At 42.2% G+C, this 16,515-nt stretch overlaps 1 protein-coding gene across 5 annotated transcripts in view; it reads left to right on the top strand.

Moving 5' to 3' along the window:
• The window catches only part of DHX35 (DEAH-box helicase 35), a 65,778-nt gene extending 49,908 nt beyond the window's left edge, over positions 1 to 15,870 (top strand). For 3 of the 5 annotated variants that reach the window (XM_045528574.1, XM_045528577.1, XM_045528575.1), the window contains 6 exons: positions 971 to 1,048; positions 2,387 to 2,516; positions 4,762 to 4,843; positions 7,203 to 7,274; positions 9,405 to 9,516; positions 14,688 to 15,870. In XM_045528574.1, coding sequence (XP_045384530.1) covers positions 971 to 1,048; positions 2,387 to 2,516; positions 4,762 to 4,843; positions 7,203 to 7,274; positions 9,405 to 9,516; positions 14,688 to 14,732 — 519 coding nt within the window. In that variant the 3' untranslated portion in view covers positions 14,733 to 15,870. Of the gene's footprint in view, positions 1 to 970; positions 1,049 to 2,386; positions 2,517 to 4,761; positions 4,844 to 7,202; positions 7,275 to 9,404; positions 9,517 to 9,631; positions 9,713 to 14,687 lie in introns of those variants that run through there. The other 2 variants (XM_045528576.1, XR_006729474.1) reach the window with 2 other exon arrangements.
• Positions 15,871 to 16,515: the final 645 nt, after the last annotated feature.

Raw genomic sequence — 16,515 nt, 5'->3', positions numbered from 1 at the left:
TGGTGAATATCTGTGAACGAATGAGTGAAAGGGGAGAAGGGAGGAAGAGTATGTGGTATTTGGTTCAAGGATAAAATTCCGAAGTTAATATACAGTCATGTGCTGCCTGACAACATTTTGGTCACCAATGGATCCATATATGATGGTGGTACCATGAGACTGTATTCGTAATACTGTATTTTTACTGTGCCTTTTCTGTGTTTCGATATGTTTAGATACACAAATACTTAACCATTGTGTTACCATTGCCTATAGTATTCAGTACAGTAACATGCTGTGTGGGTTTGTAGCCTAGGAGCAGTACCATATAGCCTAGGTGTGTAGGGGTTTGTGTAAGTATACTCCTTGGTGTTCACCCAACAATGAAATTGCCTAACAACGCATTTCTTGGAATGAATCCCTGTCATTAAGCAATGCATGGCTGTATCTGTGTACTTGCGTGTATGTTGTATATGCTGCTCCTTTAACCCATGGGAGTATATGGCATTGTTCAGGATTTTACAGAAAGAGAAATTCAAGGATGGGGTCTGACAGGATTGTGCAGCTGGTGGTAGCCTAGAATTATCTAGTGTCTCCCAAAGAGTCGGCCCCTGCCCTTCTGGAGCCTGCATTCCTTCAGGGGCTGGGAGGAGTTCACATGAAAGCCATGATACCAACTGGATCAAGGAGGGGAGAGATAAAAGAGTGTTTATCAGATTTCTGTGCCAAGTACTTAGTAGTAAATTATCTTAATCCACAGCAATCTTGATAGAGAGGTTTAATTTCCCAATTTTACAGATAAGGAAATAGAGGTGGAGATCCAGAAAGAATAGATAACCAATCGGAGGGCTTTCAAGATACCACAGAGCTAGAATGGTGCAAACCAGATCTTTCTGAATCCATAACCCATATGCTATTCATCATGCAGTGTTACCTCCTGGTAAAGAGGCTCACAGGAGTCGATTTCTAAACATTGCTTTGTTCTTTCCAGATTCGAGTGCACCGTAAATTTGCCGTGGAGGAGGGCGACCACCTCACTATGCTCAACGTGTACGAAGCATTTATCAAAGTAAGCACAGCTACTGCTCAAAGGGCCCCCTCAGCGCATCTACCCACTTGAGGTGATCTAGGAGTGAGGATCCCAGAAGTTCAGTTCATAAAGGAATGGCCAAGAGACCCCTTTATTTTCCTATTAGACTTAGTGCCAGTACTTCTAGTTGGTGGGTGCGGCTTTCTGCCTGGGTTTCTGGTGCTATATTGCTGGAAGAACACAGGAATTGCTTATTGCTTTCCCATGCCTGGAGCTATGGTGCAGTGGCAGCAGGCTCGGAGCTCCGCCTCAAAATATCTCACATTCACTGTTTATTAGACAGAAAAGTAACATTTGAGTAGAGAATTCTGTTATATTTCTGAGGCTGAGAGCAACTTACAGTTTTGGGTTGAATCTTCAAGGCTGTCCCAGCTGCCATGAGAAGACATTTGGGTGAGGATTTGTGCATATTCACATCTCCTGCCTATATGTAGCCATGGGCAATGTTAATTTTTATTCTTTGTATTCTATAAAATGAAGAGCAAATAATAATGCTTAAAGTTCTCACTACAAATTGTTAAAATATTTTTAGAAGTGGGAAGTACTAAATTTTTGGTTTACCAGAGATTTGAGGAAGATTATTCAGTTAATGAAAAGTTTTTAGAAAAACTTATGAGTCTTATGGATTCAATCAGTTAAAATTCATTTGTATAAGCACAATATATCATCTCTAATCTGAAGCTTTCTTTACCAGTGGAATGTAGGTATAGGTCTACATTTTATTATTCTGTAGTTGCCTTCTTGGAAAATCTTATATTTAAAACAGTTTCCTCCCTGGTGTAGAATATAATTTCAGAAGTATATTCTCAAAGAGATAATTTCATTCAGATATAATGATCCTACTTAAGAATGTAGAAAAAATTAAACACTGTTGAGAGTAAAATCATACTTTGGGGAAAAAATAATTTGCAAATTATTTCTACATTGGCAGGTGTCATATTGCTTGCCTGTAGTATAATAGAGTGGTAAACTCAAACATACCAAAGAAGAAAAGTTGATTTACAAAGAACCACACGGAAGTGATTCTTTCTAATGGTTCACGTCTCATGTAGGTATTTAAGATTGAAAACGACTCTGCTTGCCATTAAGTTCTCATTTGCCCTTTAGTGAAGAGAGGGAGGTTGCAGTGCAGTCAGATGTGTGCATGGTGGTTAACATCTGTTTTGAGATATTGAGCAAAAAAGAGTCAGTTACAATCTGAAGATCTTGTCCCATTGAATAGAAAAATGGGGAAAGAGAAAAGTTATCTTCACAATATAGCCTTAGTTGAGAACATTCTGTGTTTTTCTAACTCTCTCTGTCCGGATCGTTCTGTAGCACAATAAGAACTCTCAGTGGTGTCAGGAACATTTCCTGAATTACAAGGGCCTTGTCAGAGCTGCGACTGTACGAGAACAATTGAAAAAGCTTCTTGTCAAGTTTCAAGTACCCAAGAAGTCTAGCGAAGGTGAGAATAAGCTGCCATAGCTGGGGACTTCTCTGCTTTGCTGTTTGGTCGCATCCTTAAAGTTCTCGTGCTGGCTGGTGCGAGGCAGCACGGTGTGCTCTGTACCTACACCAGGTTTCACATTGTGAATTGCCCTGAATCAGCTGAAAGCTGAATGTAAAGTTGCATATTTTTTCCAAGGAAGTTCATTTTTATTTCTGAGGGGGATTCTTACTAAAGGAATTTCGTAGCCCATGACAACACTTAAGAATTGTTAACATTCACATCAATGTACATCATATAAGTGACTTTCCCATGTAGGCTTTGCAAGAAAAATTACTTTTAAGTGGATGATATTTATGACTATCAAATAAATATTTCATTTTATTTTCAAGTACAAGTGTTATTAAAGCATGTGCTATGTGTTTAGCCTGGGCAGTCCGTATGGGTGAGGCAGAGAAGACACAGTCTCTGGGTGCCAGCACTAACCATCAATAGAGGATACAGTAGGTTACACTGTGGCAGGGGTTCTACAGATACTCTCTCCCTAATCTCCTGCCCTATGAAGGGTAGGTGATATTATCCTTATTTTATGGATGAGTCGTGAAGTCCTAGGGAGAAGTCAAATTAAGTTCAGGACAACCCAGCTGGGAATGAGCAGAGCCAGATCTGTGCAGCTCAGACCACACTTCTGAGGAAGGGACATGTCTCATTTTTTGAGCAGTTGGCTTAAATGTCTCCTGTGTGCCAGGTACTCAACACCCCTAGTGCTTGTTAACATTTCTTGCGTGATTATATGTCCAGGCAGCATTCTGATGTTTCACATGTTAATTCATTTAATGTTCATAACAACCTGTGAAATTTGTGCTGCTGTTATCCCCATTCTACAGATAAGAAACATGAGGCTCAGAGGCAAGAAATTAAATGAGAGAAATTAAATGCTAGGGAATATGATTTTGTAAGGTGGAGTTGAGCTTCGGAGGGCCCCAGACCATTGTACTATCTAAGGCATCCCTCCTACCTCTGCCCTCAAGAACTGATTTTCATCCTTTGGAAGTGATACCACCTCTGATAATGCATGTTTTACATAGAAATTTCTAGAGGAGGGACTGAATCTTGGATCAGATCATGATTAGAAATGTAGATTTGGGATTTATCAGTTCTTTGCTTAGGAACAATAGAGAAAATCATGGAGATTAAATTACGTACAAATTTAGAACATCTAGATGTTAAAAAATGAGAAAGCAAACAGTAAAAGATATTTTCAGCAGTCATGAGATAAACAAAGATTTAAAACTTTATTATAGAAGGGTTTTATTTAATTTATTTAGAAAAAAATCATTAGTTTTCAAGTTGATAAATGATCAAAGAATTGGAACAAAAAGTTCACGAAAGAAGAAATACATAGATAGTAAACAAATAAATGTAAAATGAAAGAAAGTAGCCCTTTTTGCCAAAGCATTACTGGTAAGAATTCAGTGAAACTGACATTTTTACATATTGTTGATGGCTTTGTAAATAGTACCACCTTTAGGGAACAAACTTACCAACGTATTATATTTCTTTGGATCTAAGATACCATCATGTGTAAGGTACATCATTATTTTATGTATCACTAAGGAAGAAAAAAATGCTGCCCATTATAATTGTAAAATGCTATCCTAATTTCATTGAGTTAAAAAAAGACAGTGAGTCTTAAAATTGATGAAATATTGTTTGTCATAAGCCATAAAAATGGCATTATCCTTTTCCACAGTAATTTGGAATGTATCCTACAGATATTCTGTAAGAAATGGGGAAGTTTTATTCATGGATGATGTTTACTATAGCAGTAGAAACACCAATTAAAATGGAACATTTGAAAAATTGCTTCAGTTTTCAAACAATTTAGCTGATAACCACAAAAATAACATTGTAGTGTAGTATGCCAGTTTGTGTCTTATGGAAAGATCATCACTCCTGACAAGGAGTTCTGAGGTCCCTGGGCAACCTGTGGCATAGCTTTCTTAGGTTCTGGTGCCCAGCCTTGGTCCAATCACCTGTGGCCGAGGGGGGTCAGAGGGTCCCCAGGTTCAAGGAGCAGTCCAGCTTTGTTCTCCTCAGCAGCCATTCTGGGAGGTGGGAATGTCCGCAGGTGCATCCAGCATTGGGAAGTGCAGGGGTGGGGCTAGGACTGGACCCTGCACATCACAGCACCGGCCTGAGCACACAGGGCACAGGACAGGCAAGGGTCTCTCTCATCCTTCTCTCTCTGCTCCTTGTGTAGGCGATCCAGATCCAGTTCTGAGGTGCATTGTTTCGGGATTCTTTGCAAATGCTGCGAGGTTTCATTCTACGGGAGCTTATAGGTAACAGGATACTTTGTGAAATCATTTGTTAAAGAGAAATCTTTTTTTTTTTTTTTTTGAGACTAGGCCTTGCCCTGTCACTCAGGCTGGAGTGCAGTGGTGTGATCATAGCTCACTGCTACCTTGAACTCCTAGGCCCAGTGGAACCTCCTGCCTCAGCTTCCCCACTAGCTGTAACTACAGGCACGCACCACCACGCCCAGCTAATTTTTAAAACTTTTTTAGAGACGAATCTTGGTATGTTGCTTAGACTGGTCTGAAAGCCCTTAAGTGATCTTCCTGCCTCAGCCTCCTGAGTAGCTGGGATTATAGGCCTGAGCCACTGTGCCCGGCTGAGAAATCTTAAAAATGACCCAAACCCCACAGAAAGCTAGTATGTAGAAATAGTAGAGAAATTAAATAATTATTTTTAATTTATATCACACCTTCTTCCAGAACTGAGTTGAGGTTAGCTGTATAGCTTTAAGCAAAATGTCTTAACTTTCTGGAAATGGTTCTCAAATATTCAGCCCATCTACATGCTGTAATGCACATTTTAGAGGGATGAGAATTACACACCTGGAGGCTGGTGGTAATGTTTCAATTCTAATAATAGAATAATATGACTAGAAGAAACCATTAAAGATGATCTTTCCAAGGGAAGTTACTTTTACAATATTGGGTAGTTTATTATGTCTTTAGAGATCTGCAGGACTGACATCACCACTTACTCTGGTACATTGTGGCCATATTTGGTGTCCTTGGAAGTCACCAAGTGTTTATTCAACAAGTTGGATGTACGTCCGTCCAGCTACAGTCTGCAATCTGTTTCTTCCAGTTCCATTTTCTAGGCATAGAAAATCATTGATGCCTTCTTAGGAACCTTTAATATATTAAAATACTGTAAAAACTAAAGCCCAGGTTAGCCTTCTTTTCTCCAAACTAAATCATTCCAGTTCTTTGAATTGTTATTTTTAGTCTACCTTTTCTGTCCCATGGCTCATTTTGTTTCATAACTCCACTGTAGCCTGTTTAAAGTGTAGCTCTTGTTTTCTGTTCTTTAAAAAGGAACAATTGAAAGAATTTCTCCCCAACTCTTCTTTGGATTTCTTCCACATATTATTTTGTCGTTAATTTTTTTCCCTCAAAAGCTATTATAGTCCTGTTATCTTGAGGCCAGCCAAGGTGTCCCTTGTCCTGGACACTGGGCTTCTGTTAATGAGTCCAGAGTTGCATTGAGCGTTTTTGTATTTTGGCAACAAGGTCTTCTCCATCTCGTATCCCAGGAGCTGACTGTTGGAATGGAAGTGTAGCACTTTACATTTATTTCTAGTATGTTCTGTTTATAACTCCAGGCCAAGTGTTCCAGCCTATCAGTATCATGGTTCTGTTGCCCATTGTATGAGCTCCCCGTCCCCACATTGAGTTGTCCATGTTTGAGGCACCTGTTCCCAGGTGAAGGTGAGCCCCCTCTGGAGAGGGCTGAAGTCACCCAGTGGGTACCGCCAACTTGTCATCTGGATTGCCCCCCTCTCTCTTGAAGAAGAGTATTAATTAGCAATTTTGATTAGCACTGAAAACTTCTTTCATCAGTGATGGTGACAAAAATATGGGCCACCTAAGAGGTTCCAGAGCCAGTCATTCCTTTGAGATCACCTCACCACTACCTGGTGGGACAGCCAGGATCCCAGGACCTGGTGTTATTACAGTGCTGGCAAGGAGCTCGCTCATGGTGCTTGAAGCTCTTCCCCTGCACAGCAGACCCCTGGCACCCATGGGAACACTCCTTTACTGTGGTTTGGGCAGCAGCATCCTGGTCTATTAATGTTCCTTTGTGGTCTGATCTTACTGATCGTTGTGTGCCTAGTAAATATTTTTTGAATTAAGTTGAATCAAATTGGAGTTGGAATTAGAAATACAGTATTTCAGAGAAATTAATAGTGCAATATTGAGCTTTTTTCCCCACTATTATTACCTCTCCCTATAGTCTTTATCCTGAGTATTTAACTTTGTTTAATAGAAAAGCTTATAGAAGAAACCACATACATTATTTCTGTCCTGAAGGAAATTGTTTTGAAAGAATACCTGCAGAAGATAAATGTAAACATAGGCAGAGCATTATATTTCTGAATATTTTTCCCAAGTGTCCACATGTTGCTTTTCTTCTCTTCCCTTTGCACATGATTTATTCTTGACTTCTGGGGTGGCAGCAGGGGAGGGGGTCAAGAAAGGGCACAAGAGAGGATGGAGAGAATTGTTTTATTTGTGAGAAGTTCAATCTGCATGCATTTTTTTTTTGGTAATATTAAAAACGTCTGTGGGAAAGTCTTGCTCTAAGTATTTAGAATGTGCTTCAGACAAAACTCTTCTATTTTGCAAGGACTATCCGTGATGATCATGAGCTGCACATCCACCCTGCGTCAGTCCTCTATGCAGAGAAGCCGCCTCGCTGGTAAATCCCCCTCCCGCTGCAAAGCCCCTTTGCAACTGCTTTGAAGGCAGGGCCGAGTTCTTGTTCATCTCTGGGTCCCCAGTGCCTGGCACAGGGCCTGGAATACAGGTGTTCCATACATGTTGGTTGACTTTGTTAGGCTGAGTTGTGTATAGAATATCTGCTCTGTCAAAGATCTCCTTAAGCAAATGGTGATATTTGTCATTCATCCACTCATCAAACATTCATTTTTACCCACTGGCTAGATGCTAAATCCTGCCCTGGACACAGTTGTGCAGAGATGAATTCAATGGGGTCCACAGTCCTGTCGTAGTGACAGACACAGATTCCAGCATCTCAGGAGAAGGGCTTTGCTAGAAGGATGGATAAAGTGCTGAGTTTGGCATCTCATGTGCCAGGGAGAGTTAGGGCTGGCTTCATGGAGATAACTTTTGTTCTGACGTGGAAATGAGAGTCATCAGGCAGAAAAGGACGTGAAGGACCCTCCTGTCTTTGGGCAGTGGGGAATCATTGGTTTGCCTGGCCCACAGGGTGGCGGGTGAAATGGTGCCAGTCGTAACACTGCCTGGGAAGGAAGTGATAAGTATGGAAGTCGAAAGTAGATATTTAGGCATCTTTGTAGCATTTTGACAAGTTTTTATGTTTGCCCAATTTAATCATAAAAATTGGGGGGTTGTAATTTGTATGTCTTGTTTTTAAATTTCATTTTTCTAGTAATTCATTTATATTTTATTTTACCAAAATATTGATCAACCATGGATGGGAAATTTTAAAGATAACAACATCTGGTCCTTCATCAGTTGGGAGATGGAGAAGCCCTGGGCATGTTTGGAGACAGGGAGGGAAGATTGTAGTAGATAAAGTTAGAGGCAAAAAGGTCTGTGGTAACATACTTTGTATCCGACACCAGAGGTTTCCAAAGTGTGGTCTCCGTCCCAACATCAGCCATCACCTGGAGACGTGTTAGAAATGCAGGTTCTTGGGCCATGCCCAGCTCTACTGCGTCAGAAACTGCAGCAGGGCCCAGCACTCTGGTTTAACAAGCCCTCCAGGTGTTTGTGATGGGTGGTGAAGTTTGAGCTCTATTCCCCTACCAAGAAATGAGACTTTATCCTGCAACCAGTGTAGACTTAGAAGCTTCTTAGTAGAGAGTGACTTGGTCAGTTCTGGGTTTAGAAATGTTACCCAATGGCCATTTGTGTACAAGATAATTTGAAGAGGGAAGGCAAACCTCTCAGTTCTGGATCCTTTTTTAAGGGTTTGCTGACTTTGGGGTGATTAAATTTGGGGGGAGTTGCTTAAAAGAAACAGAAAAGCCTTTGCTTCGTTCTCAAGGAGCTCTGAAGGGCGAAGAAGGGATGGGGAGTAAGTAGAGCCGGGCTGAAGCAGACCCACACGGAAAGTGCCCCTCCCTCACTGCCTCTTTGCAGAGGCCTCTCTCTTTTCCTTTTCATCAGCTGCGATTCATTTACTGGTTTTCGAGGGGCAGGTAGACACAGTGTGGCTGTCGTGTTTACAGTCGTGGGGGAAACCCTGAATCAACACTTCAGATAGCTCGGAAACTCATATCTACTAATTCGCACTCCTAAAATCTGGGGACTTGAGATGACGTTCTTGCCTCTTTGGTTGCCTATTACCTGAGCCTCAGATAAGTCTTTTTTTTTTTTTTTTTTGCTTAAATAAAGGTATAATTTATATTAATATATAATGAAAGATTAGTTTTGGTCAATGTGTATACCCATGTAACTCACACTCCAAATAAGATATAAAATGTTTTTATCATTCTAGAAAGTTCCTTCGTGTTTCTTTACAGTTAATTCCCAGCCCATTTCAGAATCAGGCAAGCCTTTACCTCTATTTCCACATTTTCTAATTAAGTCTTAGGCTCTGTTCAGAGTTCTGTAAATGCAGACTGAGGATCCAGGAAAGACCTTTGCTGATAATTGAGATGTCCTAGAATTCATGTAGGGTTAAGTGAGCAAATAAATGCACGTGTCTAGTACAGTTCCTGGAATAGAATAGATAGATACCTGTTAAAGGTTAAGAGAAAAAACATGACATCTCTAATCGTGGTTTCTGACTATCATCATTAGCTATGGGAAATTAGCTCATGTTTCTTTCTTGTTTCAGGGTTATCTACAATGAAGTTATACAAACCTCCAAGTATTATATGAGAGATGTGACTGCCATTGAGTCTGCCTGGCTGTTGGAGCTGGCTCCACACTTTTATCAACAAGGAACGGTAGGAATGAACAGAACCTGTAACCCAAACCACCTGTTAGCAGCCTCTTCCTATCTTTAAATGTGCATTTATTCTCCAATTTAATGCCCTAAATTTGTACCCCACCCCCCAATAGTGCGTAGGTTGAGAAGGCCGTTACCGTATCCCAGAACCCTCCAACTTGGTAAGGAAAAGAAAAAAGTATCTTCAGCTCTCTCTCCCCGTTTGCTCTTCTGAACCATTTCTAAAGAAATTATATCACACTTTGGATCTGTGTTCATTCACAAGGAGTGACACAAATGTTCTCTGAAGAGGATTGCCTTATAAAGACCGTAAACAGGTGTGTAGGCTTAAACCCATTGGTGGGTGATGTTGAACGCCGACATCACTGTGTCCACTCCTCTCCCATGGCAGGCCCATGCGCACGAGGGCAGGGCAGTACGCACTGTAGAGCAGATTGTAGTTTTATTTTCTTCTTCATTTCTGCAAGAAATGATCATTGATTGCAAAAAAAAAAAAAAGTATATATTCTTCTAACAAGATTTTAAATTGGGAGATGGTTATATTTGGGAGGCTGGTGGGTAGATCAGCATTCAAAACTTTCTGGCTGAATTCAGCCCATAGACTCATTCTGTTTGGTCTGCGCTGTGTTTTTAATTGGAAAGTTAATTTAGTACAGTTATTTAATGTAATTATTGATATGGTTAGGTTTAAGCCTACCACCTTGCTGTTTGTTTCCTATTTGTCCAATTTAGTCTTTGTTCTTTTTCCTCCTTGCCTTTTGTACTGCCTGCTTTTGAATTCATCAAATATTTCAAAAGTATCTTTTTTTATCTCTTCTAATGGCTTTTTATACCTGCTTGGTTATACCACTTGGTTATTTTGATGGTTTCTGTGCATCCTTAACTCATCGCAGTGGATCTTGATTTAGTAGAGCCAGATTTCTATCTGGTGTCTCTTCCCTTTAGCCTGAAGAACTTCCTTTAATGTATCTTATAGTCCATGTCTATTGGTGAAATATTCTCTCAGCATTCATTTATTTGAAAATATCTCTATTTCTTCTTTATTTTTGAAAGATATTTTTGCTATATAGAATTCTAGATTGAAAGTTTTTCTTTTTCTTTTTAGCACTTTACAGAATTTATTTCATGGCAGTCTGGTTTGTTCTGTGAAAAGCCAGCAGTCATTTTCATGGTTGTTCCTCTGTGTGTAACGTGGCCTGCTTTAAGATTTTTTTTTTTATCTTTAATTTTTAGTAGTTTGACCTATAATTTTCCTTGTGTTTATTCTGCTTGGCATTCATTGAGCTTTTTGGATCTTTGGACTGATGTTTTAAAGTCATACATAGGAAATTTGGGACCATTATTCCTTAAAATATTTTTTCTGCTCTAATATTTCTCTCTACTCTCCTTCTGGAACTCCAGTTACATATGTGTTAGAGCACATGATGTCCCACTTGTCCCAGAGGCTGTGATCTTTTTGGATAGTTCCTCTTGACCTGTCTGCAGGTTTACTGATCGGTTCTTCTGCAGTGTCCAGTCTCCTGTTAAACCCATCCAGAGAATATTTCATTTCAGGTATTGTATTTTTCCATTGTGGTGTTTTCATTTGGTTCTTTAGTTTATTTCTCTATTTAGATTCCTCATGCGTTTACTCATTACATCCATCTTTTTCTTTAAATCTTTGAACATTTTTATAATAGCTACTAATTCAATGCCTCTGTCATTTCTGGTCTGTTCTGTCTTTGGACTGTTTTTCTTCTTCGTTATGGGTCACATTTTCTTGCTTCTGTTGTCTAGTAATTTTTTGTTGTATATGGAATGTTATAGATCCTATGTTGTAGAACATCTGCATTTTTTTTTTCTTATAGAATGTTGAATTTTTTCTTGGTAGTCAATTTACTGGCACATCAGTTTAATTCTGCTGAGCCTTGATTTTAGTCTTTAATAGGGCAGGTCTAGAGTAGCCATATGCTTAAGACATGGCTTTTTTTTTTTTTTTTAATTACACATGGCCTTTTTGATGTCTCAGCTGAATGCCTAGGATACTGAGGGAGGTCTTTGCAGTCTGACAGGTCAGAGCTCCAGTGTCTGTAGCATTGTACAAACCTCCAGAATCTCCTTCTCAGCTTACAACTCTCCAGTAACTATTCTCTGTTAGAATTCTATCCCTTATCAAATCTTGGCCTGTATATGTGTAGTTTATTATTTAGCCAAAGACTTCAGGGTAGCCCTGTGTAGATTTCTGTAGCTCCTACTTTTTTATGCCCTTCCCTACTAATTCCAGCTGTCTCTACAGCCCTCAATTCTCATCTGTTTCCTGTGTCTGGGCACACTGTTGTTCTCTGCTTCAGATTTAGTTCCCTGTGCTCAGGCTTGGAGACGCAGGCAGAGACCTGGGATGAATATGGAGCTCACCGTGCATGGATTTCTTTTTTTTCAAGGATTACAGCCTTGTGCTGTTCCTTGTTCAATGCCTGAAAACAGTTACTTTAGATATTTTGTCCAGGTTTGCCATTGTTTACAGCAGAAGGGAAAGTCAGAGACCTGTTACTCCATCAGGGCTATAACTGGATTGTGCAGTGCTTTTAAACTTAAAATTCGAATTGATTGCCACATGTAAAAATTGAGAGATTTCACATTAAATGTGGATTTATGGTTTCTCTTGAAAGAAATATTAAATCCAATAACACTGGGCCTGAGTTTCTGCTTAGTGGCAATCAGCGAGGCTGAAGAGTGGCTGCTTGCTGTTGGTGACACTTCCCAGTGCCACTGTCCTGCTTCACTTGTGTTTTCACTTGCTAAACTCTTAGACACACTTGAGTTTGTGACTTTGTAAAGGGAAGGGTCTTCTCATCCCTCCTCCTCTGGCAATGTCAGGGGAAATTGCCCTTTTAAAATTATCTTAGAATTTAATTCTCATCCAGTCAAACAAAAAACATTTCAAACCTTTATAGTTCTTCACATGTCCCAACAGAGACATTTCAGCTGGAAACCTGATCAGCTGCAGGGACTGATAAAAATGTGGAGTGTGTTGTCTCTGCTGTGTTGGGTTGATAAGAATGAACTTGTGGTGAAGGAAAATCTTTTCTTTCAAAATCTCTCGGGTGGAAAGCAGTAGACTTCAGGAGTCCAACAGAAGTGATCAGAAATGCCAACCAGAATGGCACAGTTGTAAAAGTGCTTGTTAAAGTAATGAGATGCAAGCAGTTAGAGAGGGATAAACCTCAAGTTGTCTTGGATTCATTTAGAATCTTGGAGGAACAGAATTAGCCTAGAAGCTGAGTCATTTTCCCTTCTCAGCTCAAAATTACAGTTTCTTTAGGTCAAACCCACAAAACTAAAGAGCAAATAGTTTTAGAAGCTTGAACAAGATGACAAGCCCAAATTTCTACATTCTCTCCAAAAGCCTGTTTTTCAGCCCATCACCTCTACTGTGATCAGAGTATTTTTAGAGAGGCTGGGACATTTAGGAATCACCTAGTGCAATAACCTCATTGCACAGTGAGGGTCCTAAAAGCCCAGAGAAACTTGTCCCCTTCTTGACTACATAGTCCAAAGGCACTTCTATTATTAACTTGTCCAAAACAGATTGATTTCTCGAAGAACTCTCCGGATCTCTGGTAGCTGCCCATCTATGGTAGACGTTTCTTTGTTGAACACAGTGCAGCACCTCGCAACCATCCACGGCCCACGGACCATCCTCGGCACTGTTCCTGGCACCTTGGGTGACTTTCCATCACTGTTGTTTTTCAGTGTCGCTCTCACCCTGTAAAGAGGCCTAAAATGGTTCAGAGTCAGCTTTGTTTATACTCAACATTCCTCCCAGAACACAAGTACCAAAAATGGCCCCACAGGCCCAATGGCGTCACCTCCCATTCCCAAGCTAAGGCTGTGGATGTCTAACATTAGCTGTAGGGGTCACATTAGGTGAAGTGCAGGGAGGGGAGAATTCAGGAAAATTCAGCAAGAGCCACAGCTGGACAAGAGAAGAACAGGTGACCTGTTCAGAGATTTGCCTTTCAGTCCTTAATTTTTTTTCCTTATTCTCGGAGACAACTTTGTTATCTAGGGGAAAACCCTTTTAGCCTGGCCTTTGCAAGAGCCTGTACTGGTCCTTTCTCAGACATGAGTGGATAGAAAATCTGACCTGGGTCCTGTTCACTCTGTCATCTCTCATGTCATAGCTGGTGGTGTGCTGTGCTTCCTTTCATACCCTGCATTCTCTCAGGGCCTGCCGTCTCTCTGTGGGTGATGGGGCTTGATGTCGCGAGGCCACGTGGGTGTACTAAGGAACAGGCAGACCAGCACGGAGCAGACAGGGGGATGGGAGTTCCTTTTGTGGAGATCTTAGCACGTGTTACGGCAGCATGCCCGAGCTACCTCTTAGTTACTTATTTATGATTATTAATGAGGTATCAAGTATGCCTCAGTTGGTGAGCAGAGGTCCTTGATTAAAAACTTACATGTACACCTGCTGCTTCAAATGCGTATTTTAGGATTTCTAGCACTTTTGGCTTTACTGTGGGATGTAAAAAATATTTTTAGCCCTCAATCCTATTAACTGATGCCCATGATTATGTTATGCTGAATGTTGTTTATACTGGTAGAAACTGACATTTCTGGGAGGAAAAGAGAGTTTCACTGGGAGGTATCCTTTTCCTGTCTGTCTTCCCCACAGGCTTCTACCCTACATGAGGGCAGGGGCCATGTCTTTATCTCCATCCTTGAGCACGGGGACCTGGCATGTTGAGATACTTCGTATGTTGATTGATTTCTTTGTTCCTAAGGAGAGGGTACTTGTCAGGAACTTCGTGGAAACTTGAGGTCATCTCCAGCCTGAGCCCAGTCTTCTGAGCCCAGGTGTTTGGCTGCAGGGACACCGGGGGCTGGGCCAGAAGGAGAGCTGTGTATGAAAAAGAGATCCTTTTGTTGACAGCTTCTGCAGAGCCCCACTAACCAGGTCCAGCCATGGGCTGGGCTTCGGGCTGTTGTCGGCTTCCTGAAGTCTGTTTCCTTTATTGGTCACTTGGGCATTTCCCCTCCAGACAGTTTCCTGAGGGACACAGCAGTTATTGAGAAGGTGTGGACCAGATGGAAGATTTGATTTGGATCATTCATACGGGAATTATGTTGGAATCTGGTTTCTTTGTCTACCCAACCCCAACTGTGGTATCTTCTCTTCTCTTACAGCACCTGTCCCTGAAAGCCAAAAGGGCCAAGGTCCAGGACCAGTGAGCAGAGCTCAGCTGTGGCTTCAGGGGCTGCTTGGTGTCCTCTCCGTGCTGCTGCCCCTCGCCCCAGGCAGGGTGAGCTGGCACCAGCTCCTGTGGAACCTGCAGCTGCTCTGAAGTGGGCCGCAGCCCGTTCGTTAGCCCCTTTCTTCCCACTGTCCTCAGCATTTGCATTCCTGGCTGGGATCCCGGAGGACGCTGCATGGGCAGGCATCCCGCTGCGCTGCACCCGGGCAGAGCGGGCGTTGGCCGGGCTGCGTTCTTTGGCGCACTCAGCGCGCTCACTAGCCCCGCATGCCACTTCCAGCAGGAGGAAATCTGGCCACCGAAGGCTGAAGCACCATGTGGGGTGGACAGAGGGTTTGCTGGGCTGACTGCGCTCTCCCTGCCGGGGCCACTGTGAGGTCCTCTGCTGAGCGTGAATAAGCACGTGTCTACAAAGGAACGAGGCCTCGGAAACGCTGGGGATCTCTGCCACCATCACCGAGGGGCATGTCTGGCAGGCACTGGGCTTCCCAGACAAGCAAGCAGCTTCTGTTTGTTCTCTGCTCTTGGCCGTGTTTATCTCCAGCCGGGAGACTTGGAGGGGACTGGTGATGGCCACAGGGGACTCTGCACTGTGTTAGTCAAGGATTTCGATTTCACAAGTGGGCTTAGCTTCCTCTCAGAGTACACCACCGTGTCCTGGTGCTACTGGCTGAGCACTAGTGAAGTTTATCAGCCCACAGGGGCTCCCCTTTAGCAGGAATTCACAACAGTTTAGACGCTCTAAACTTCTGTAGCTCAGGAACATAACTACTGTATCTTTGTTTTTTGTTTGCTTGGATTCTTGCGAGAGCACACGGGGCGGCTCTTCCAGCAGGCACTGGTTATAGCATTGCCCCAGGGCTGCTTTGCTGTGATGATGTTTGCATTTCAGCACACGACCGATACAGATTTCCCCCCTTACGATTTCAATGACATTTATTTTAAAAACACGTAGCTTGAAAATTTATTTTTGTACTGATATTAGTTTGGACATGCCACTTTTGGCACCAAACACGTATGTCATTTTTATTTCTGTTTTATAAACATGTAAATAATAGTGATAACTTGTTAATAATAGTAAACCTTTATACCTAAAGTAAATGTGTTCCCTCCCACGCGCGGCTCTCGTGGTCTGTATTTTAAGGTGGTTCAGTTAATTGTTCCAAGTGAGGGCCTGACATTAGCGAAGAAGCTGATGCTATGGCAGCTTTTGGGCTCACGTGGACAGGGGAAGCCCCGTAAAGCGAGATCATCTGGTCGAGCGCCCTCAAGACCTTATTTCAGAGTAAAGCACGAGGCGTTTAAAGGAAGTTCCAACAAGCTGTTCATTCTTGCCAGTTTCTAGTTGGGACCTTTCTGTAGAGAGGGCAGACACATTATTTTTAAAGTCTGGCCTTAGGCCTGGGGCCGATCCTTGTAAGCTCATGTCGCAGTGGAAGAGGAAAAGGTATAGGAGCCGCAGCTCCAGGTTTGGGGCCGGAGATCCAAGGTGGGAGGCCAGTGGTCTTGGGAGCGCAGACTGAAGCAGGCCCGTCTTCACTTGCCACCTCTCAGAGGACAGCCCTCACCAGGGCGGACCTGCCGTGTTTATCCTGTGTTCCGTCCCAGCCCCTGGGGGTGTGGAGATGGCTGTGGATTGTCAGAGGCAGCTGCAAAATCCCACGACAATGGCTAAGGGCCCCCTTTGTACATACCTGAAGACCCACGTGGCCTTGTCAGGGAGCGGTCCCCCCCTGCGTGCTTTTTGACTTTCTCTCCTG

The sequence above is a fragment of the Lemur catta genome, chromosome 17 (assembly GCF_020740605.2).
Source record: "Lemur catta isolate mLemCat1 chromosome 17, mLemCat1.pri, whole genome shotgun sequence".
Taxonomy (NCBI): Eukaryota; Metazoa; Chordata; class Mammalia; order Primates; family Lemuridae; genus Lemur; species Lemur catta.
The sequence above is the reverse complement of the archived record's forward strand: the minus strand, read 5'-3'. Positions and strand labels throughout refer to the sequence as shown.